Source organism: Aphis gossypii, chromosome 2 (assembly GCF_020184175.1).
Source record: "Aphis gossypii isolate Hap1 chromosome 2, ASM2018417v2, whole genome shotgun sequence".
Lineage (NCBI taxonomy): Eukaryota > Metazoa > Arthropoda > Insecta > Hemiptera > Aphididae > Aphis > Aphis gossypii.
This window is the reverse complement of record NC_065531.1, coordinates 78,472,081-78,498,637: the sequence shown is the minus strand read 5'-3', so window position 1 is coordinate 78,498,637 and position 26,557 is coordinate 78,472,081. Positions and strand designations below refer to the sequence as shown.

The 26,557-nt window shown below is 29.9% G+C and overlaps 1 protein-coding gene and 1 long non-coding RNA gene across 6 annotated transcripts in view; one reads left to right on the top strand and one right to left on the bottom strand.

Annotated features, from left to right (window-relative positions):
* Nucleotides 1-25,749, bottom strand: part of LOC114129667 (soluble guanylate cyclase 89Db-like) — a 38,885-nt gene extending 13,136 nt beyond the window's left edge. For 2 of the 5 annotated variants that reach the window (XR_007603850.1, XM_050199960.1), the window contains exons 1-3: nucleotides 11,598-11,713; nucleotides 6,597-7,023; nucleotides 26-459 (exon numbers count right to left, since the gene is read on the bottom strand). Coding sequence is in view for 4 of the 5 variants with exons in the window: in XM_050199960.1 (XP_050055917.1) it covers nucleotides 26-459; nucleotides 6,597-7,023; nucleotides 11,598-11,639 (903 nt within the window). In the remaining variant the exon portion in view is untranslated. Of the gene's footprint in view, nucleotides 1-25; nucleotides 460-6,596; nucleotides 7,024-7,084; nucleotides 7,221-11,465; nucleotides 11,714-25,627 lie in introns of those variants that run through there. The other 3 variants (XM_050199963.1, XM_050199961.1, XM_050199962.1) reach the window with 3 other exon arrangements.
* Nucleotides 14,318-23,921, top strand: LOC126549737 (uncharacterized). The gene is made up of 2 exons (XR_007603851.1): nucleotides 14,318-14,870; nucleotides 22,989-23,921. It is a non-coding gene; the product is annotated as an uncharacterized LOC126549737 (long non-coding RNA).
* Nucleotides 25,750-26,557: the final 808 nt, after the last annotated feature.

Here is a 26,557-nt window from a genome sequence, read left to right as displayed (position 1 = left end):
GAGTGTACTATATATAGGTACTCACGTTTGTCCACGTAAACGGTATGTCCCTGGGTCGCCTGAGCACCAAGTGTTGAACCAACAGGTGGCCACGGACTTCGTCGGCGGTGGACGCGCCCCACACGCTGAGCAGCTTCTCGCCGGCGTCCATGATGCGTATGTCCTGGTCGATGACGACGCCGAACGGGAAGAGCCGGAGCAGCAACCCAATGGGTATGGACGGGAGCTGTAGACTTCGGTCGAACGTGTGCACGGCCGCGTGCTGGTCCATGTACGCGCTGTTGTCGAAGTCCAACCGGTACTTGACAAGCACGTTTTGAAGTCCGGCCGCCGCCGCCGCAGCAGTGGCTGCAGCCGACAAGTGCGATGACACGGCGGCCGTGGTCGTGTTTTCGCTCTGCAACACGCGGATCCTGAGGTTCGTGTCGTACACCTCCTCGGCGATCTGGTCCAGTTGCCCTGCAAAGTAAAAGGATTTCGTGGTTATTTTTAAGGCCTTTACTCGTTGTAACTGCACTTGGCGAGTGCTGTATGCCGAGACGGCGATTGGTCTACGCGATTGTTTCGACGTGCGCGCGAGAGCGACTTAATATGACTATAATATAATATCGTGCTCGACTAACTACTGTCGACGTACTTTAATCGAAATCAAGACAATTTCGATTTTTTTTCAAAGTCTATTACTTTCAGTCGTTGTTTGACTACCTTGCAATAACGTGAAAAAACGCGATAAAACATTCAATGGCATGCTTTTTTTTAAGCCAAGTAATACAAGCAAACAGCTTATTAAAATATTCGTCGGAAGTAATTTTATAACACAAATAATAATATATAATATTTTATATTATAATGATATAAGTGTTATATTTAAAAAAATAATTTCAGTGTCCAGAGTAGGTAACATGTATTTTATTAATTTATATGTGTAAATAGGACTCCGTTAAGAACAGGATAAACATATTATTAATTGCACTCCATCGTAAGGGAAGTAGCCAGGATTTCCTTTCACAGGGAGTCAGGTTAAAAAAAAAATGATAAATATTATTATAAAAATCAAATTTGTTATGACGTACAGAATATGCTATAATATTATGTTTGGCCCATCGCCAACAGATTTAATATGTTGTTATCATTAGATTTACAACTTTAAAATTTGTATTCAATTGTAAAAAATCGTGATTGGAGTATAATTGAATTCGACGAGTGTCTGTAAGAGAAGTACAAAAAAAATTGACAGTTTTTAAAACTCTAGACAGAATATCTGAGGGAAAATATGTTTAAAACCAACGTTAAATGATAGAGCTGCAGAACTCTGCAGTCCCCCAATCAATTAAAAATAAAAGAGTCGTTCAAATTTCAATTAAAAGTGGCGCAGCGTAATTATTGTTCTGCCAAAACATTATAATTGGACGTAGAATTGTCTAAAAATGCAAATATGTGCAGTTTTGCGTGAAAATCTTAACCATCGCAGGTTATTTATAATTATTAATAATTATTATTATTATTTTACAACCATTCGTCGAAAACCAAGAATTTTATTTTTGTCACATGGTTATTTATTTATTTGGCAGTGTATTAAATTGAATAATATTAAAAACAGGAATCAAAATCAAAAAATAAGTCTAAATAATGTATAAATATTTAAATTTAGAAATAACAGTGACATGATTCAAAAAGTTTAAATTTCGGAAATGCAGATATAAGTTATAAATTATGATATTTAAATGTTTTTTTTTTATTCGAAATCAGTGTTGTATATCACAATACTTTATAGACACATCGCTATTTTCACATAAAAAATTATTTTATCGCAATCAAAAATAAGTAATTTAGTTTTACCATTCATAAGTCCTATTATATGAGTCATGTATATGTGTATTAAGTACATATGGTATTAAACTCATAACAAAATTACTATACTATTCAAAGTTGTAGAATTTCCTGGGTATTATTTTTTAGTCACGGGCGTATTTTAGACCATCGGTATAATATTAGAGAAAGTTTTCTTAAATATCTAAAAATAATTAATAATAATATCTAACCTTCAATATTGAAGAGGCAAAAAGCTGGTTATTTTTAGTATTTATAGCAATAAATTCAAAATAAAAAAATTATTGAGTTAACGTTAAAAATAAAATATAAGTTATTGTTAAAAAAAAATAAATACGTTTTCATATTAGGAAATCAGGATTCATACACACACACACATATACACTCTTTCTCTTTCTCTTTCTCTTTCTCCTTTTTCTTTTTCTTATCCAAACTTTAGATATTTCTTGTATATTGATCTTTAATACGTTTGTAATGTTTGTATACCTTTAATATATATTATATTCATCGTTATTTGTTATACATAATTAAAAGACGTACTCGACGTAGTGCATAGGTATATACACATATTATACGCATCCGTTTATTGGTACATAAATACATCTTTATATCGGATTTTCAAAAACAGCGTTTCACAAAATTCTCCGTAAGTTAGGTATGCGAACTGCACTGAATTACTATCAACGTCACGTCACAGTTAAAATAATAAATGGTATATAAAGCAATGAAAATAATAATACACGATTGTATGTTTGACGAGTTTGATTGCTGATTGAATATTGCTGCGACGGCTTAAAAAGTTTCTCCGCGAACAGTATACACTCACTATAACCCATACTACTTTACACTAAGTGCATTTCTGAGCGTGTATGGCGTTTAAATTAATATAACAATGAATTATCCGATGTACGAATGCATAATATAATAATATAATAATATATAATATTACACTGACGACGGGCTGGCTGCGTTGCGTGCATTTGATTTTCCACGGACAACCTTTGAAAGTTTATGTACTATATGACAGTACGAATCGGACGATAAAATCGGTAAGGGTAAAATTCGTTATTTGACGTTTTCGACGCTTGCAGTTGCACCGTGTTTTTCCGGCGCGACGGCGAAAGTTTAATTGAACGATTGCCGGGGATGATGTGCACGCCAAATGCATTTGTTTCGGGACTTATGATCCGCGAAACCGCAGCACCGTATAATAATAGTAATTATTTTGCCGCGACTTTTGATATTACCGACATGATTCTACCGCATAGCGTGATATTATTATACGTGCACTATATATTATTATCACCGTTTCAATTTCCTCCGCTTATCTTCATCGCGCGAATGGGTGTGCAAATTGATTTAGCGAGCATATCATTATAAAACTGCAGTGTGCGCCTCAGACCGTCAATCATCCTGTTGCTTTTACAATCCGCACACACCGCGGGGAACAGATGTTTTTCCGACAGTTCCGCATAAGCCATTCGGATCGACTTAAAACTTTATATACAGACGTTAACGCGTAGTCGGGCGCTATATAACTGCGGTGGCGTATACATATACAACAACAAAGGGAAAATTGAATATCCAGATTAATTTCGATATAAAAAAATATAAAATAAAACACGGTGGTCGTCTGGTGCGCGGATCGGATTCAATGTGTGCACGCGGGAGAGCGTAGCGAAGACACGAGATTATATATATTATTATAACACACAACCGCAGCTATATTATACTTTACAGGCTTTACGCGAATAACATCAACGTATAATATTGATATCGCAATGCTCCGTTATTGAAAAACCACGAAATATATACTTAATATAATATCATCGTCGCGTAGGAATTGTATTAAAATATGATGTGAATGTACGTATTATTATTGTATGTCGTATTGCGTATTCGTCATCATATTATTATTATTATTATTATTATTAAACGTGCATATTAAATCATGAAAAAAAAAATGGTAAAATAAATTATTTTTCCTTTTGTACGACGTTTTGATAACGTCACGGAAAACCTACGTGTCGATGCAGTTATACATGTATATATAATCTATATAAATATAATTTTGATACTGAGTTGAACTTAAAAAATAGTATGATATAGGTACATAAATATTCAATCAAATTGTTTGAATTGTTAACGAAAATTCAATTTCATTTCAAATTGAAATTAAAGACCCACGTGGTTCATCCAACCAATAAAAATAAATTGCATATAATTATAATGTATATTATACATATAGTAACCACAATAAAATAGAATAACCATAATAATTGTTCCAGAAAAAAGAGCGGTGAAAATAATTAAAAGCAATGAAGGAATAAATTTAGAGGGATTCCTAAACGTTTCATCATCAATATATATTCTGAACTCTGTAATTTATAGGTAATAATATATTTTTTCTTAAACTTTTATGGTTTCGGGAGACCAATATTATATTGGCTACCATTAAAATTATTCAAATCGTTGTGATTCAATAAGCAACATTAACACATAATATATTTTTCATTTTTCTGACTCATAATTGCGTAAAATTAGTCTGTGATGTAGTGGAAGAGAGTTTAAAAATAAAATATAGAAACCTTTTTATTTTTATTTTCGTACATTTAATTCTCTCACATAATAATACATTGTACAGAATAATAAACGATTAATCTCGTCGTAATTATTACCTTAGATTATTTGGTACATATTTTTAACGATACACTTTTGAACGTATTCCATGAATATAACAGGATACACGAGTAAACAATTCAACAATATAATAAATAATAATTATTACAAGTGCGCGGCGTTTTGTATAGGCTATTTAGGTACAACACAGTTACGAATCAATTTTTCCAGTATCTTCTAGTATTTTATTTTTGATGCATTAAATAAATTTCAATAATTTTAGGACTAGAATGACCATACGAAATTAAACAGATGAACTGAATGTGAGTTCAGATAAGATCATCAAAAAAAGTTCATCTCATAAAAATAAAATTTCTATTTGACTTTTTTTATAAGTGAACTTTGTTAATTTGTCATTACTCATTACTTAAAATTAAATTTGAATAGTTTGCGAAAAAAAAGGTTATTGAAGTACTTTTAACCATTTATAAAAATGTACATGTATATTTTAATCATTGTTTTAACTTCCAACACATCACATTTTTAAAATAAAATCTATTTGTTTTTAAGTTTTTAGTTTTGTTTAATTGTTACCTAGAATGAATAATTTTTATTTAAAATGCAAGTATCAATCACGGGATACATTTTTAACAAAAAGAGTACTTAAAGTTTAGACAAATGAATACGTGGAGTAAATCAGCAAGAGGTAGCCCGCAAAATCGATAGTCTACCACTCAGACCATCGAGCTTTTCAAAAAAAATATATTTATAAATATAAAACTATTTTACCCAATATTTAACTTAAAAAGATACGACAGTGAAAAGCAATACAAAAGTCAGATATTTCTCGTGAACATATATGGAAAACAATATAAAAATATATGTTCACGAAAATCGTTGAGTAAAACACTGTACGGCGAAAGATATGCTTAGAAAATTGAGATGATGGCGATCGTGAATAATATTATCACAGCCCAGTCAAATACACGGGAAACCCGATGACTCGACATACTACCACCGCCTTACCACCACCTACCGATCGAGCGAAACACAAACACGCGCGACACCCCGTCCATACTATGTAACATTGTACGTGTCTATCTACACAGTAAACATACACCTCCATTGATCCGCCTGCTATCGACTGATTATAATACTATTATTATACGCCTACACGTTGTCAATGAAACAGATTCTTATTATGACAGTGATCTTCAATCGGTGGGACACGACCCATTTTTGGATCGCCGTAAGCTTTAAAATTGGGTTACGATTAATCTTCTTTTTTAAAATTAAGTTTATAAAATTATAATATAAGGTATAAAAATAAATTTTAATTATTGGCTATTGATGGAGTTAATTTATAATGTTATAGTTAGCTTCGGCTTCAGGGTCACGAAAAATGTAGGCCTAAAAAAGTGGGTCGCGAGTCCAACAACTTTGAAGACCACCGACATAAGAAATACTAAATAAAGGTACATAAATACTGTACGAGTTTTACGTATATATGTTATGGGTAAAGTTAACTTTCGGGAAATGTTTAAACTGCCCCGGTCTATGTATACTTTGCTCGTAGTAAATCGGGCATTGAAATTGAGCTATTGACTTATTGTTTCGTCAACTATTGTCGTTTCGAGATTCTATTAAAATATTGTAAAAATAAACAATTAATGTGACGATATGCAGTTATATAGTTTATGCAATTCTAACCAATAATAATAACCTAATAAAGTGATAAACAAGATTAGGAATACTTAAAATATTATAAAATAAAAAATATCGGTTTATATCGCTCAAGCTAGACTGAGCGATTCTATACGGCCCGGGCAATCGCCCATCACAATAAGGGCATAATGTCATAATGCCAGGACAATCTAAACATTGCCCGTAATACGTGCACAAGGTACACACCTAGCCAGCTGGGGACGGAGCGGCCGAGCGGTTACGGGGTCTTATCCCGGTCACAGGCGGCACCTCTCTCTGGGCAGGCAACTTTCTAAAGAGAGAGAGACCGCCACCCCCCAATCGGGCATGCCAAAAACCTACGGTTATAGAAATTCTACCAAGTATGCGTTCGAACTAGGACTTCCGGCCTACTCCCTGCCATATGCAAAAAAAAAAAAAATAACGAAAAAAACCGTACTCACCCATGAAATACTGCGTGAACCCACGCCTGGTGCTCCGGTAGACGAGCACGCACCCGTGACGGTCCACGTGCGACATGTACATGGACGGACTCTTCATCTTGGGGTACGCGAACCGCATTTGCAGGTGTAGGTTGTCCACGTTCTTGAGGAACTCGCAAAAGTACCGGCCCGTCGCCCGGATCGGCGCGTCGTAGCCCAAGTTGCTGAAGAACCGCACGAAGCACCGGCCGAAGTACCGCATGAACCCTTCGGCGGTCGGTTCGACGTTCGCGCCTCGCCCGTCCGTCGGGTCGGTGAGCAGCTGAGCGGCGGCCGCGGCCAGCTCGGGCATCAGCCCGTCCGGATATATCTGATGGGTGTTGAACACGTACCACTTGCATCGGGCCAACCGGACCACCTCCCGCCAAGCGCTCTCCCCGTACTCGAGCTGAGGGAAGTGAACAATAATTGTAACAATGTATTATTATCGGATAGGTATATTATATTGCAGTTCCGCAGTGCAAGACCCTACTGATGAATTCCCCTAAAGTGCACTTTGAGCGAGGACAGCTATTTATGGGCGTCGTGAGCGACAATGCAAACTTCAGAAACCATCACCTTTTTTTTTACATTTTTCTATAAACGAGAATATTTCGTTGAAAAATAAAATTATTATCAGTCGTCGTTGTCAACGCATGTTTTTTTTTTTAAGTAATTCGGGATCACTTGTAAGCAATACTTCACGAGTATTCTGCAATAATTGCATTAAACATTTTAAAAACAAAAACGTGGCACTTGTTGTGGTGAGATTTTTTTTTTTTCTATAAACAGAAACTAGACTCCGAGTAAGAAGAGCCGCGAACATCAAACTCCAATAGTAAATATTTGCAAAAAAGGAATGTTAATTAATCGTTTTTTTTTTTAAAGTCCATAGATAATGATTTACTTCATAAAAACGTAATATTTCTACATATTATAAAAAATAAATACAATAATAAGTAGTTCGATGAAGCGTAAAATTATAGAATCAAATATTAAAAAAAAAAAAATTATTAAACACAGTACCAATATTCCAAAAATATAATATTTAAATGTAATATATGACATTAATTCATGTCATATAATATGATAAATTGATAAGATTTAGAAATCACAAAGAAGGTAGATCTTAAAACGAAATACTATTAAGCACGCTTATAATGTAAAGATTTGAAAAAAACACGTTTAACACTCAACCGAGAGAGGCATGTACGCATAACATTATTAAATTTCCACAAAACTAAATCCTGGACGAGACACTTTTTTATACGATTTATCGAAGAAGGGGATTACACGATTACGCAATATTATGTTTTATATCTCAAACGTACATAAAATATTTTTATGTAACTGATTTCTGTCGGTAACCAATCGGACATTTTATTTTATTGAATTATAATAAAATGGTTTTTATTACCTATGTCATAAAACCAAGCGTCATAACAGTATACGTTTAATGAATTAAATCAAAGATATTATCTTATATATGATGTTAAAACAATAAAACCAATTGACTCTGATTTGTTTGTATATTATAGTGATTTAACAACATTTAAAGGTCAAAATATTTTTAAAACTCGCAATAGGTACTGAAATTATTTATTTATTTTTTTAACGATAATCCATACGTTCGTTTATTTTTACAAATGAATTTTATAAAACTGTGTAAAAAAAGTGTATAAAATTATGTTTACCAAAAACGAGCGTATTTTAATTACATTTTTGGTGTGTATATGAAATATTTATTATTTTTAACAATTTTCGAAATGTTATTAAAAACAAAACTGTCAACTTTTAATTTTTATTCGAAAATTTAAATGCATTCATGCGTAGTTTTAATCATATAATAGCGAATTGTGTTTTTTTTTTCAATAAAAAAAATATTGGCATTATATTAGAGTGGAATATAATTATTAGTTTTTATTACATCAAAAACTTTAAAGCTGATTATTAACTTGTATTTTTTTCTTTTTAATTATTAATTTACTCGTTTACTCTGTTTCTATTCAAAACATTCATTAATTTATAAATGTTTGACCTGTACAAGTGGTAGAATGTTAAGCCAACTATAAGTAAAAAGTATTAATTTTAATGTTGAAACCAATACATCATAATGTTATGGTTATTAGTATAAAAATAACAACTTTACTTTTTCTCATAAACTTAATAATTATATAATATATTATAATTATTTTATAAAAAAATAATACTTATATTTAATTAAAACAATTATCTTTATTAGATAATTAAAATAATTTTGTAGGTATATTCTTTTCAAATATTTTTCAAAGTAAAAAATAGTACCTACCAATTTAAACTTATCTGGTATTTTTTATAAAATAATAATATTTTAATTAGTTTATTCCATTATTCTTAGTTTTATTTATACATATTATAGTTGATAAAAATAATTTAGATTAAATCATTTTTAGTTTCAGTTTTTCTCTTATATTTATATCTATACTTGTATAAATTAATAAAACATTGTTACATAAATTATTTATGAACACTATTCATTCGTATAGACTATAGGCGTTGAAATATTATCAGATAAGTACTTATTAACAGTATTTTTTAAGCTATAACAAGTTATAGGATCTTATAAGTTATAATATTATCACTGTTATCACTATTATAAATTTTATTAAAATTATAATTCATTAATGAAAAACAGTGAAGTACTAAATTCGAGATATTCAGTAATATTAATAGTTTTTAATACAAATATTTAACGAGTATTAACGTAATTAACATTTTTAATATTATTTGTAATTAAACAACTAGCTACTTATCGCTTATCTAGAAAGTATATTTTTCATAGTATTTTATCAAATTTTGATAGTAAATATTATGATTAATTTAAAACGTAAAATAGTGATTATCATTGATAAATTAGGAACACAAAAAACGATACAGACAATAATTATAAATGAAATATTTTCAGTCACGCATATATCATGAGTTTCTTTCTTAAGAGTGTAATGTGCAAGAAACATAGAGTAGGGCGAATAAGTAATTATTCACGTTTACATTTGATTTGAAGGCTTGAAACGAGATGATGTTTATGACTTAAGAGCGAATAATATGTAACATCGTAACATGTACTTCATTCAATGAATGCAAATCGCAAAATATAAAATACATTTAAATAGTATATACTTAAACACATAATACAATTTGTCTTTTGTTCGAATATAGTAATAAGTTTATGAATGGGCGGTCGATTAAAACGCCCGAGACCCCGGGTATAGTGTATTTTATGCAATTAAACATTATATTAAATTAATATAATCCGTGTAACGAGAATTTAATGAATTTAACTTGATACAAAAAAAAAATAAAATACTCCGCTATTAATAATATTATCTATTGGATAATTATGTTTAACACGTGCCTATCAACTACCATTATATAATACGTACATAAACACGCATATACAAGATAAACTCAACTAACCACATTATAATATAGGTAGATCGTTTTCGTAGTTTATTATACACTTATTGGGCAAGGGACTCTCTGAACAATCGAAACATCAACTCGTCAAGTCGACTATAATTTCCACACCATTCGAAATGGAAATAACAATCGAGTTGACATTTTGGTCACGCGTGACGAGATCGGGTACGGAATACATAACTGCATCGAGATATGGCAATTTACTATTTAAAATCAGTGTAGATTGTAGACACAGGCATATATGGGGGGAGGGTTACGTGAAAATCTTGTGAACTCAGAAATGTCGGGCAAATGAGACTATACGGTATACCAATGTTAATCATCGCTTTACTAAATCTAAATAGATTTTAGGTTAGATTAGTGCACTACTGGTTTTACCGTGATTTTAAATTAATTTGTTAAAACAGTGGTATGAAATATTGTATTTGTAGGGTCTAGCACAGTTTAATATTTATATTATACAAATGTCGTTTTTCGGTAAATATATTATAGTATGTAATTCAACGTTTACGTTTAACAGAGTAGCCGGAGTAGGTAAATACAGAAAAACTCATTACACTCGTCAAAAAACGTTAAAAAAAAATCTAGGCCACCGCGGTAAAAAATGGATTTACGTTTTACCACAATATTATTCTTTAGTAATTGAACCATGCAATTAAAACACTGTCTGGCCTGCATTTTGATGTAAAACACAGTTGAATGTGAAGAAGTATAATGCAGTAAAATTATTAATAATCAAACGACCTTAGTAGTGGCTATCCTTAAAATATTCTGAAAAATCTTCTACTTACTAATAATGGCTATATTTAGTTGAAAATATAAAAACTAGATAAAAATCATTCCTGTACCTATTAGGTACCACAAAGTAATAAATACATGCCCAAAATTTAGTTAGAGAATCGCATATAACTTCAATTTTTTGTGTGATGTTCAATAATTTTAAAATAATTTTGTCTTACATTATATTATAATAGAAAAATATATAAATTGTTATTTTGAGAGTGACGACATATATCAAAGTGAATATATAGTTGGTATTCTGGCGACAAAAGTAAAAATGTTACAGTACCTACCTTTAAAAGTAATCGGGGAAACAATAAAACGATTTGTAAAATACTAAAATTACTATAAGTACAAAAACGGTTTTTAACGAAATTGTTTTATTGCCTACCTGCAAGCTCGAAAATGTACATACAATATTGAAAAGACTTAAATTTTCACCGAAAATTACTCACTGAAATTACTTTACATGAAATTACTTAAAAAACATTTTTTTATTATTTATTATGAAACGACTCAGTATAATCGTAATATTTAAAAAAAATTATTTTATATTATAAAGAGTCAATATAGAATAAATAATTATCAATCACTAAACATCTAAAAACTCACCCAAATTATATGAGTACATTTCTCATAGATAGTGGCTATCTGAACGGCTTGTAAAAAACACAAATCTCGCCAAAAGGCAAAAATCTAGTAAAAGAAATTACAAACAAATAATATATAACTCATATAATATACCTGAATGAAGTGTTGTACGCTTTCTAATAACATCCCGTACATTTTGTGAAGTTTCCTCAAACAAACCGTGACACGGGCACTTCAATAACACACTGATGATTATTTTTATAGTAAACATAATGGTTCCATTGCGACGCACGATTTTTAAACGTGCTGAAAATAATTAATAATCATTTGACGCAATTGACAATGTGCAGTCCGTAAACATCATAATAATGAAGAAAAAATAATTCGATTCGACGAAGGACAATATATTTTATAATTATTTTCAAAACAACTAAATACCAGGTACACATAAAAAATATACGTCTTGTATTCCTAACGTGTAGAATATCCCATGCAGAAATGTCTAGTTTTGTTTATTTGACTTGGATATAACAATTATTATGTAACTTTTTGGAGCGATAAAAATGCTTCAACTTTAATGTTAAATTCTGCCAGAATATTGGTATCTACTTTAAGGGAAATCGAAAGTAAATATTCCCAGAACTCTTTAAAATAATCAGGAGAAATAAATGAAAAAATTCTAAAAAATCGATTTTGTTTTAAATAAATATTTATAAAAAATATTAATTCTGTGAAAAAAGCATAATGATTTAACACTGTATTCTTCATAAGTTATTCTTTCTAAAATTTAAAACTTAAACCTACATTTGAATTAATTTGCACGGTGTTTTAAAATAATAATAATTATTACGATTATGTATAACAGCTAGGGGTGGCCAATTTGCGATGCATAGTCAGATGTGTCCCGCGTCTTATTTATAATACAAACATTTACTTATATTATCTTGGCATAATTTTATTCGTACATGTGGCTCGCGAACATGTACGCATGTTGGTCACCCCTGATATACCTACTGTATAATATTTTGAATCGGTAGCACACATATTAAACTGAAAATCTTAAACAAGATCAGAAAAACTTACGGTCACTATAATACTTTTGAGCGATGCTCCACGAACAATATTAATCGTCGTATTATTTCAGTGTTTTTTTTTTTTTCAGTAATCAATTGACAGTAAAATAAATATCCACTTGTTTTATCCCCCTCATAACATCACCCCAATGTTTGACACCGAGGTCAAACGAGCTCGTGTGTTTTCAATGTTATTATTGTCGTTTTTGTAGTATAATAAAGTCGGCAACGAGGTCTGTGATCGTAACGCGTACAAACGTGCTATTGCAGTGGCCAAAACGCTTACACCATGCAAAAATAATATACACATTACACGTGTATTATATTTATAACACTATGTTATTACGAGAACATACAGCAAAACAGAAATCGCCCTGTTAAACGCGATTAAATTTAACGCCTGTTAAATTTTATTTTCCGATTATCGTACACGAATTATACGAGTATATTGTGTACACAAGTAATCATAATCACCCCGTAAAAATCGGTAAGTATAAAAGTATATAAATATTAATTACATAAATTATCTAATATTTACACGGGAGAGTGTTTTGCAAGTGAAATCCCGATCGATAAGTGTAATGACAAAAAAACACCTTTACCGTCATTACCCGGGTAATGATAAACGGAAGTTTTTTTCAAATTACCTACAACACTAACTCTTAAATTTTGAAACGGTCGATATCGATGTTAGAAGTATTATACTGACCGTTTAGGTACTGCAGGCTATATTATGTAGATCGATAATTTATACGTTTAATACATTTATAATATGTATAATAAACAAGCTGATAACGAAAACCGATAATAATTCAATATAAACATTTTAATACGCATTTTGGGTTTTTACGTTTCTTATTAATTCAATTTTTTATTATTACCTACAATAAAAACCTTTCATTAACTACATGTAAAAATCGCTAAGTAACAAAAAATATTAAATCTTCAAGCACTACAAAGATGTGATATCATGAATAAATGCTAAGCATGTGCTTTAAAATCCAAGCCCTATTTATTAACAACAATAATAATTATAATATCGAACTATATATACAATTTGGAAGCAGTTTATTTTTTTGGTATTTGGTATATAATTAATAATGAAATAAATACTTATGTGTTTACGGCTTTATGTTAATAATACATAAAAACTGTAGTTCGTTTTCTGTAGTATGTATATTATTTTTGTTATACGGATAATGAATATAATATTATATTATCTATATTATTATCATTATAATGATGTATAGTAATATTGTATAATATTTTAGAGTACGATCGTGGTAACTGGGTTAAGGTACCTACAACGGAGGATTTAGGAATTAACTACAAATTTAATTTCAACACGAGTGACCGGTGGCCTCGATATTATCAATATCGTCTACAATCGGTGGCGTCTACGTAAAATAATGCGATAATAAAATTATAATGCGTTGAATTCGTTTTCCTTTAATCTCCAATAATTTATATTTGTATAATTACCTATAAATTTTGCTCTCGAAATCATTTCGCGTTCTTCACTACTGCAGACTTCTGCAGTCGTGATAATATTATCACATCGGAATTAATATTAGGTATATCACATTATATTATTACGTGTATTGCCACCGATCGCTTTTTTTCGTATTTTTTTTTTTTTTTTATTGCCACGGTTACAGCCTCGTGACACCTGTTTGCGATATATAGGTAATCGCCCACTGAAATGTGCTCGGCCGGGCAACCCTTACGCGCACGTCATCCTACTGCGCAACCAGCGCCCCCCGACACGCCTACAGAGGACGCAGGACGATTGCCATGCCCCCAACGATATATATATATATGTATAAATACATGAGTACGTAGGCGTACGTATGTGCGTGTTAGCGTCTGTGCGTGTGTGCGTCCGTTTATTTACGAACGTCACGCACTTGCCCGAGCGAACTTACGAGAACTTACGAACGTCCTCCCCGAAGGGGTACCCGCTCCCCACCGACTCCGGCACACATTTCCATTGGTCATTAGCCCCCGCAGCGCTAGCGGCAACCCGAGACCAAAACCACCGACAGCCGCACAGCTGGTCGTTCGGGCTTACAATCGCGGTTTATTACTCATCGGTGGTGGTACGCCTTTGCTGCCGGCTCTCTTTCCCCGACCCTTGCGTAGTTTCGTATTATTTTAGCTATCAAGTTTACATCTCTCGAATAGGACCCACTGTACCAGTCATAAAGTTTACATTTCTCGAATACTGCGGTTTAAAAAAGTTTAAATTTCGCGAATTTCAAGACCAACTCCGTCGATCGTCCGCTGCGAACTTCAGGTCTTCTGGTCAAAAGGCTTGGTCCACCACAGACACGTCTACGTCGTGCTACAACTGGTATGTCAAATTCGCTAAATGATATATAATATATTATATAATATACATATATATGTATATTTAACATTTTTTTGAGTAGTTATACATTGTAGGTAGATATTAATAGTTTACATTCGAGAAATTTCGTTCAATTCATATTAACGTATAATCAGTTATCGTCTGATAACTAAACAACAATAAATTTAATTTCCGCTTTTTTTTCGACCCTCGATTTATCTATAATTTTATATATATATATTTTTTTTTATAAGAGAAATAAATAAAATTAATTCGATGAGCATCCGACAAATATCATATTAATTTCAAAAAATACAATTAATCTAATTGAGTGGATACTTCGTAAAATTTCTGTAGAAACACGTAAAGTCTAAAATATTATTGTATTGATATATATTTTTGTTTATCAATCAACATAACCTTAAATAAAAATATTTCTATGCATCCGTGAATGAAGCGAATTCATTGACCAAAATATTTTTTAAATACTTCGATCCAATAATTTTTCTCAAATAATTCCCTACACTGGACAGAATTTACGTGTATCACCTATACATTATAGTTGTATGATATTTTATTAATTAATATTTAGAATTCTTGATAATTATTTTCAAAACAAAGAATTGAACGAAACCTCTTGTAAATTATTATAAAGTAGTTAAAAACATTTAATTTTTCTTTCAAATAAAAAAAATATACAAAAATAAACATTTATAAATACATAACATAATTTAATATTTTCAAAACTAAACACAAAACAAATATATGTCTATTATTTATTTTTATTAAATTAATAACAAATGGCTTGTATAGTCCAGTAATTTAAGCTTTAGAAAAGGTGTTTTTAGGAATTCAATCGATAAGTTTTGAAACTTGAGGGTTTTTGATTAATAAAAAAAAAAATCGCTATCGCTCCAAGGTCCGGAAGGACACATACTAGTTGCGGACGAATTATTCAGGTCAATATTATAATATAAACAATTGTGGACAGGAGTTTCGTTGTCATAATACTAATTGTGTACAGAGATTTTTTTTGAATAAAAAACTACGTGAATTGCGGACACAAATATTTCCACTTTTCCACTTTTCAGGACTTAGGACAAGCTACCAAGAAATTGGTAGGTGAGGTTAAAAATATGTGTCTAGCAAAAGAGCAATCGTTCTTTTTAAAATTTTGTTAAGTTATTTAAAATTATTATATAATATAATATAATATTATATTATATTTAGTTTTAATTTTGTGACAATATTTTTTTTTGAAACAGCCTGTATAAATGATATTCTACTGATTTCACCACTTGAATATTACAAAATTTGTTTGCTAATAAATGCCACCTTTTTGACTACTTTTTTGCTCTTTTTAAATTATTAGTATAATAATAATTAGTCCAATGACCAATAATGTCAATCGTCATTTATATTATATACGAGTAGGTATATAAATATATCGTTAATATCAAACATTAATTTCCCAACGTCTACAATTGTTGTATAAAAAATAATAATTGGACATTTGTCCGCAATTAGTATCTTATATTTGTGTCCGCAATTCGTTTGTTACCTTTTTAGATTTCGCCCGCAACTCATAGTTTTTGTCACTTTGTCCGCAATTCGGAAACACCGGTCCGGAAGTGATAAAAATATTGCTGATAAAATGTACAACAAATTTGTATATTTATATATTTTTGTAGCTTAAACAGCTAAACGGTGAAATCCACCCGCGCGTTGTAATATTTGATGTGGCGCGCTTTAATAGTCTATATATATACTATATAGGATGCGCGTTTCACTCATGTAAACTAGAAAACAAAGTATTTACGCTTTTTTGCATGTATCATTATATATCAGACATAATTTTGACGATCTCTGATTATGTACCACATAATTATGTACAGAGTTACGAGAGACTCACAGATCGTCATTAAGTGGGAATGGTACTTTTCGGCGCCGACAGTTCGGCACGGACGTTTCGGCAATATGTCAATTCGACGATATTCGTTTTGGCTCGTGACCATTTTGGCGATAGGTACATTGTCGTATCGTTGTAATATCGCCATACGGTGTGGTATAAAAATTGTAATATAATTTAAAAATGTATTGTATAATCTAATAAATAATTTTGAATTAAGTTATTTTAAATTATAAGTTAATAAATAAGTAAAAGTAATTATAATTATTTATAGTTTATACAATTAAAAATAGATAAATACCACAGTCACTTTAAATAATAAATAAATAAATAAATAGGTCGAAATAATTTTTTATAGTTAATACAGTTAAACATATATAAATACCACAGTCACTTTAAATAATAATAAATAAATAAGTCGAAATAATTATAATTTTGTATAGTTAATACAACTAAACATACATAAATACCAAAGTCACTTTAAATAATAAATAAATAAATCAAAAGAATTATAATTTGTTATAGTTAATACAGTTAAAAATATATAAATACTACAGTCACTTTAAATAATAATAAATAAATAAGTCGAAATAATTATAATTTTTTATAGTTAATGCAATTAAACATATATAAATACTACAGACACTTTAAATAATAAATAAATAAATCGAAATTGTTCCTTTTTGTTAGGTGGCAATGCATAAACTGCAGGATGCACTCCCCCTAAGAATTCAGCTAAAATAACATAAACTTGGCTAAATAGAGTAGGTGCCACTTCGAAAGTTCCATCCATGTGCCATATTTTGGAATCTTTTAATAACTTGAGACCAAGAGGTCGACCAAATATTAAAATTCTTTCATTGCTAGGCCCACTATCAGCCAATAAAAAAATTTCATTAATACCGATTGATAGTGAATAATTTTTATATTCATCGGATATCTGTAAAGATAATAAATCTGATGGATCACACATGGAACTGCTAGTTTATTATTTCTTATACGCCGAACTTGTCGTTTTAGAGCTTTGGAAGATTGTAAAACGCCCTATAAATTAAAATAGTTATTTATTACTGTATATGGACAGTAAAATAGGTCGATTATAATAATAGAAAAATAAAATGTCATGTGTATACCTTTGCCGCATCTGATAATCCGTTATATCCGCATATCTTGTAAAACTCATGATATAGTAGTGAAAAGTCCAAATTTATCAAATATTATCGTTATTTATCGTTGGGTTAGGAAGTTATCATTTACTTATGTCATACCTAATTTGTTTTTGAAGTGTTAATGCTATTAATTAAGATATATGTGTTTATCTGGAATGATTTTAAGACGAAAAGAAGATTTTTCTGAAAATTGTTTTCTATTTTCAAAATCTGGATTTCCTCAAGTACATTTAAGATAATGTTCTAAAAATAACTTGAAGAAATCCAGATTTTGAAGATAGAAAAAAAATTTCAAAAAAATCTTCATTGAGTCATCACAGTGAGTACGCGTATACTAATGTCCTCATTCATTTCAGAAACACTCTGTATAAAAACCGTTTGTCGCAACTAATTTAGAACTAGGTACACATTTTTTTCCATGACTTAAAAACTCGTGTTTTATTAAATTTACTTATTGTATAAAAACAAAACTATTGGTCTAATAGGATAAATCGTACTGAATAAAAGACAAAAGTATAATGTGAAAATAAAATACGACTAATACGAGTAAAACACAAAAGATTAACGACGTTATTTCTATATCTTATTGAATCTAACAACTAACAAGTTGTAATTATGTACCTATACATGTTTCTTACCTTCATCATATCGATATTTTCGAAACGCAATTAAGTTATAAAAAAAGGTATTACGCGACGCAAATAGACTATGACCCTAGGCTATGACCCTTTTTGAATCTTTTTTTGCGGAACACAACTAATTAGTTGGTTAACCTACAGGTTAACCTACTGCAGCTAATATTTTCAGACGCAATAGTAGTAATATGCTTCCCAATTTATGCACCGATAGAACTGCAGTGAAATGACATACATTAGTTTATTAATTGGTCCTATCAAATATCATTTTACATTCATTTACGATGAATTATATTTTATATGATACTCAGGATGAAGATGACATTTTATAATCTGGTAAAATTGGCTCTTTTTTCAAATTTAAAAATTAATTTTATAACCTATACCGCGCGTATATGTAAAATATATTATAATATTTGTAAATAAATTAAACGCATTGTGATTATATTTTATTACTTGACAAAAAAATCGTTAAAAAAATATTGATAAATTGTGTGCTAAATAAACATTTTAATCATTATTTCAGATACATAATACGCTTTAGAACTATACATTTTGAAAAGTTAACTACACATTATTAAATTTAGGTACTTTGAATAAAATATATACTAGTACCTATAGCTTTGTCAATAAACATAATGCATAATATTTATCAATAATATACAATAGAATACTATAAAATGTTACTATTTTATTACATGCAAAAAGCGTAAATACTTCGTTTTCTAGTTTACATGAGTGAGACGCTCAGTCTATATAATATAGTACATTATATATAGACTATTAAAGAGCGCCACATCAAATATCACAACGCGCGGGTGGAATTCATCGTTTACCTGTTTAAGCTACAAAGATATATAAATATACATATTTGTTGTAAATGTTATCAGCAACATTTTTATGTAGAAGTATTTCTATGATGAAATTATTTTTTTTTTAAATAATTTAAAAAAACTAAAAAACTGCACATAAAATCCTCGATTGCGGACACTTCCGAACCTCAGAGCGATGGGGACTTTTTTTTTTGGTTATAGTAGGTGAATGTAAGTTCCTACACAAAAATAAAGGTAAGTATGTTAGTTCCTACGGTTCCGGGATATTTGCGGTCGGCACTTTTTTCGTGCCGTTTGCAGTCAGCTTATTTATAATTTATATATAATTTAAGGTATATAATATTATACTTTATATATTAAATTGATTCTATATACTATAACAGCATGAAAAAGGTTCCGACCGCATCGGTGCCGATCCAGTTCCTACACGGCGGAAGACAGGTACGTACCTATGTTAGTTCCTACCCGGTAAAAAAATGTATCTTTGTAAGTTTTTGCACAGCGGAAGACAGGTTTATATATAAAAAACATATGGTATATTTTATATAGTATTATAACTTATAAATTATCAAACTTCTGATATGAAAATAATAACATTTAGAAGAACATAATTGGGTTAACCATAACCATAACCATTAGGTAAACTATTAAATATTATATAGAATGCATTATTCATATTAGATTCTGAACGGAGTGATTAAGATATTGATTCTACAACGATGTATGTGTTGTTTTTTTTTTGTGTCTGTGTACAGCATAACTAGTCAAAATAAGACTTCAAACTTTGGAGGTGGTTTCCGATTGCAAAGTGAATATCCTTGATGCATTATAGAAATCAAAAGTAAACATTTTCCAACAGTTTCAACAGTTTTTGAGTTATTTATAGACCACTGAAATTTTCGATTTTTATGAGATACAAAGTTCCTTAGTTGTTCTTATTTTAGTTCAAAACAAAAATCGTTAGTCACAATTTTTTTTTTTATAAGCGTTTATAGTTCAAATTTTTACAAAATATGTCATAACCGCTAAAATTTGTAAATAATTTTGAAATTGAAAAATCATAAAATTTTTAGTGTTTATATCTAAGGATAAAACTAAGGAAAAAAGATTCAACACTAAGTTTTCCATAAAGTTTCCTTCAAGTAGCTATAGAGAAAACTCGAAGCATCATCATAGGAAAAATTTAAGTGCGTTTGAGTTTTAAATTTTTGCGAAATAGCTTAACGATAACGATTTAACCTCTAACGATTTGAAATATTTGTTATTATTCAAAAAGTATAAGTCGTAGATTCTGGAAAATTTCATCAGTTATTGAGATTGACATTTTCTTTACATGATTTAATTTTCAAAATATTTTGATTATTTTTGAGCTATTTATAGACAACTGAATTTTTCGAATTTTCTGAGAATTTTGTTTTGAAGTGTGGATAACATTTTTTCGTTGGAGCCAAAATACTTGAAAAAGTAATGCAAAGTTCTTCATAAGTTATTCTTATAGTGATTAAAAAATTATTAGAATACATAGGCACGATTTTTTTTTATTAACATTTAAAGTTCGAATATTGACAAAAATACGTCAAAATCATGAATATTTGCAAATTATTTTGTTCGTATAATTCATAAAAATCTTTGTGTTAGTAGCTAAGAGTTGAAAATTTAATATAAGATTTTCCATAAGTTAAGCTTACAATAATTATAAAAGAACTTAAATTTTAATGTATTCCGGCCATTAAAACATAAATCACCTTTTTCACCAACCACTGGAAATTATATCCTAGGCTGACAAATCATCTTCGTTCAGAATCGTTTTTCGTATACAATGATACCTATCATTGGATTCAAATTTAACACTTCTATAATATAAAATAGTGATACGTCCGTGAAGATGGCCCTTACACTTATCTAAAACAAATTTTGCATAATGCCCAAATTTTGCAAGTAATTAGCAAGAGTTTGCAATTCAATATCAAATTAATTATATATAATAATAATAATATATTGTATAAATGACACCGGTTTCGAAAGTTTCAGACAAAAAGTAAGGGCTGGGGTTACAACTTTGGAAATTCGTGGGGGTGAGGTTTTTGACTTGCAAATTTCGAGCGGGCTTGTAAATTCTTGCTAATTATAACGAGTGTTTTGACACCGGTTTCGAAAGTTTCGGATGACAAGTAAGGGCTGCGTGAAGTTAGCCCTCCTTTATTCCCACCATTCATAATTTATTTGTTATTAACTTGCAAATTCTGGGACTAGACTTGCAAATTCTTGCTAATTACTTGCGAAATTTTGGTACTATAAAATTTGTTTCAAATAAATGTAAGTGCTAACTTCATGGACATAATAGTGATCCATTCGGCACCTAATGTAGAACAGAGCGGTACCCACTAACCCGCTTTTATTATACTAAAATTATTAAATTCTTCAACGTGACAGTAGTGGCGTGAAGCTAAGTAAAAAAAAAAGCGTAGTAGCCACAAACGTACAATAGCAAAAGCAAGAGTTTTATCATTGAAAAAATCGTTTTAATTTATGTTAATCCATTATCAGGCTCTACAGGGTCAGGTTGAACATATAAAGTCGTATAAGGTATCAATCGATCAGAAATATTCTGCAGATGGGAACAGAGGAATTCGCCAACGGATTGGTTAGATGGTTATAACTTATAATCCATCCAACCATTCCGTTTGCAAATTACTCTGTTCCCATCTGCACAATACTTCTGATCGTTTAATACTTTATATGTCTTTATAATATATGTTCAGTCGTTTGCCCTGTAAAGCTGGACAATGGATTAACATAAATGACGATTTTTCAATGATAAAACTCTTGCTCCTGTTATTATACGGTCGTGGCTACTACGCTTTTTTTTTTTTTTACTTAACTTTGCGCCACTGTTGTCGCGCTGGATAATTTAATAATTTTAATATAATAAAACAATAAATAAAAAAAAAAATTATATTTTATGCGGTTTATTTCTAAATTTTAAAGCTTTAACGTAGTCGTATTGATTAATTTTTTTTATAATAATAATTTATAATTGTAAAAAATATAAAAGTGATGCATTCTATATAATATTTAATAATTTACCTAATAAATATTATCAATTTAATAATTTTAAAAATAATAATTGTAATGTAATAATAATTCACAATTGTAAAAAAAAACTATATGTATTGCTTTCTATGTACATTATTTCATCACTTACTCCACACTATTGTGTTCTTCTAAATGTTATTATTTTTATATCATCGGTTTGATAACTTATATTATATAAAATATACGTATTTACGTATGTGATTGTCTACCTGTTTCTCTCGTATAGGAACTTATGATTCTCCAATAAAGAACCCACAACCAATCTTTCTGTAAAGTTTCAAAACTTTTCGATTTAATTTCAGTAAAAATTGCTCAATTACTGGACTAGATATTTTTATGATCAATAAAAAAAAATAAAATACTTTTCTTAAATATTTTTAACTTGAGAATAAATTAAATTTAAAGATTTAAATAATAGTTACATAGTTGGCCCTTATTGAACTCATAATAATATGACGAATATTTGTTAAAAATTGTAGATAAAATTGGTTGAAGTAGTATATCTTCGTTATGTCATCATGAAGAAATTTTAAAATTTTAAAACGTAAAACATAAGCTAGTTAATAAAATAATCTTCAATTTGATTAAATCAACAAAAAACGTTATGATTTAGACTAAATCTAATTAACTAATAACTTTTATACTTGATGACCCGTTTGAAGATAATTGTTAAACAAGATGACTCGCCGAAGGAAAAATGTTGAACGTCTCTGATTTATAATAAAGCATGTTATCACTTATGGTCTTACTATTTACTATATATTTACTTTACTTTTTTGTAAATTTAAAATGTAATTGGTTAATATAAAAATAACAACTTAATCATTTTTATTTCAAAAAAATCTTAAATACCTAATAAATAAATTATAAAGGTTGTAGGTTGTCAATAAAAACCGATTTATTGTCATAAATAACATACTTAGTTAAATAACTTAGTAATATTGAGTCAAAAGGATGAAATATTTATTTTTTTCTTTATTTCTAATTAATTTAAACTGTAAGTCCATAACATGACATTATGAGTGAGGATATTGCTTTATAACAGTACTACAACATTTAGATTTACCTAATTGTTTATGAAACATTTCTAATTTTTTTTTTTAAAAAACCTAATTAATTGCATGGGTAGATACAAACCTAATACAATTTTACTTTCGTATGATGTTTATCATCTTGACAAATTGAAAATTATTATTTTGCATTTTTTAAATTAATTTTTTAATCAATTTGTCAACTTGATAACGACTCAATGATAATTTTACATGCTCTCAGCTTGATAAATTTAACTTAAATTATTTTGCATGCTTTAAATTAACTATTTAATTAACTGATAAATGTGAAAATAAATCAATTTTAACTTTGCACGTTATCTGCGTGATAACTGTAACTTAAATTATTTTTCTAACTTAAAATTAACTGTATAATCGCCCAATGGACATATAGGCCACTGCCTCGTCCATTTCGTATTGCCACATACGAGTTCAAGTTTTTTTTAACTTTTTAATTAATTGTTCTCAAAAATCAATAAATTTAACTTAAATTATTTTACAAAATTCTAGAACGTTCTTTTCTTTTTGAGCTGTATTTTAATCATTTAAATTTATGTTAATAATTAAAAAAACCAAATGTTTCATAAACAAGAGGTGATACTAAGGAAAATGGGCGATTATCTTGTGTAACATATATAAATACTAGATGGGTACATCTGGTGAAAATCGGATTGCAGCTAGCAGTGATGTTGGCGCTTTCGTAATCGTGTATGGACCCGTCGGGGTACATAAAAATAAAGGGTTATTTATTTATTTACTTAACATAATATTGGGAGACAATTCAATGGTCTATAGTTAGGTTAAGACGGTTAGGTGGTAGATATATTGCCTCCCAATATTAGATAAAGTATCTCATCAAATATTGTATTGGCTCCCAAGGTAGGCAATATCGAATAAGAATTATAGTATTATAACATCTTTATCGTAATACCTAATAATACCCAACGTTGGCTCGTCGATTGTTAGATCGTCGGAAGTCGGCTTAGATTCTAGGTTAATCGTGGTATAAAAATCGGCGAATCTTTTCCGTAATATATATTTAGGTATGAATTATGAATTTAATTATTAATTATTTTAATATTAAGTTGAATTGATTCTCGAACAGTTTTATAATATACCATAAACTATATTGTAAATATACTTTATGAACTTATAAAATAAATGCTGAGGGAGTCAACTCATCAATGCATAAATTTGATTACCTGAGTTGGGGAGTAGATTCAATTCAATTTGATATTAATATTGCCATATTGGTGACCATTGAAGTAAAGGTAAAGGTGTATAAATCATATAGAAAAATGGTATATATTATTATACGTGTTTAGAGGGTATAATATTGCGGTTTTTTTTTGGGGGGGGGGAACGAAAATTTATGAAATAGTTTTAATAAAACTAAAATAAAATATATTTCTAAATCAAATTATTAAAAATAAAAGGTACCTAAATGATACAGCCATATATAATAAAAAAATGTATGGGCCATCCCTATACCTTATACGCGGAGCGTTCTGTGATCGAAAAAAACTTATGTTACCCATAGAGTAATATATTGAGTATTACTCAATGATGTTACCATAGTAGTGTTAGACAGTGGTTTCCGGGTTAGGTATTATTATATTATATATTATTTATGGTGATAAGCTGATAAAACCTATGATATCAATATTCACTAACCTGTGCTACATTTTGTAACCATATTGGTAACATAAGTTCTCTTCCGTCACAGATGAGTACAATTGCATAGCCCACCCATTTCTTTATTATCTATGGATACAGCACAAAAAGCCTCTAGGTCAGGCAGGTCAGCGGTTTGGAAACTGTGTACCGCAAGCACTGCGGTCTACGGCTTAAAATGAATCATTTTGAAATGTATACATTTTTTTTTTTTTGTTTTGTCTTTTTATGATATTTAGGTACAGCAGGCAACACCTCTGCTGAATTTAGACATAAAAGGGCTAAGCGAAAAAAAAGTTTTGAAACCGCTGCTGCTCTAGGTTAACAATATTTCATTTTTAACGATTAATAACCTATTATAATATAATACATTATACAATAAATTATTATAATACCTATTCGAATGTATGCATTGCTAGAATTAATATCATGTTGATCAGTAAAGTGGCGACGAACTTAAAAAAAAAATTATACATAAACACAAAAAAACTCGCGTGCGTTCGACCCCAATGGTCGATGACTACTAACGCATGTCGTGTTTAAGCACGTGCAAAAAAGATCCCACCTCGTGGGCTTTACAGTGCTGCCGGCAATACTACTTTAAAACGGTCCCGTTTCCTATAGAGTAAACATCGGACGTATATACATAGAATAAACACAACAACATTTTACCCATCTTACAATTTACCCACACGTTTTTTAATTCCAACCTAAATATCATCATACGGAATGATCATTTGGTACTACACAGGATGTTATTGTGAGAGACTACTATTTTAGGTTGCGTCTTAGATTTTTATCGTACTATACATTTATCTGCAACATCTGAATATATATCTGAAATATGATGTAATCGTGTTGCATTGGTAAGTACCTATATATTTTCGTGTTCTGTCTAAACACTTTAAAACTATTATAATATTATTACATTTAAACTATTGTTATACATTGTTTTAACTATTTACTTGTGGCTTAAACATAAAATATTAGGTGGACTACAGCATCTATAACTATTAATGGGTGTAGACACGGGGGTGATATGGGGGATGAATCCCTCTCATGACCTTTTATATATACATACTATTTATACATTATACCGATAATAGAAAAAATGAAATAATTTTATTTATTAATAAATATTAATAAATTTATATTAATTAAATAGTTTTTTGAGGTATATAGGTAATACATCCCCTCTCTTCAAAATTAAAATTTTTGTCTACACCACTACAACTATCATTGCGATTACGATGTGCTAATGAGCTCGACGATTCCTGGTTTCTTATCCTCCTTTGTCCGTTCTCCAAATTTTTAGATCGTTATAA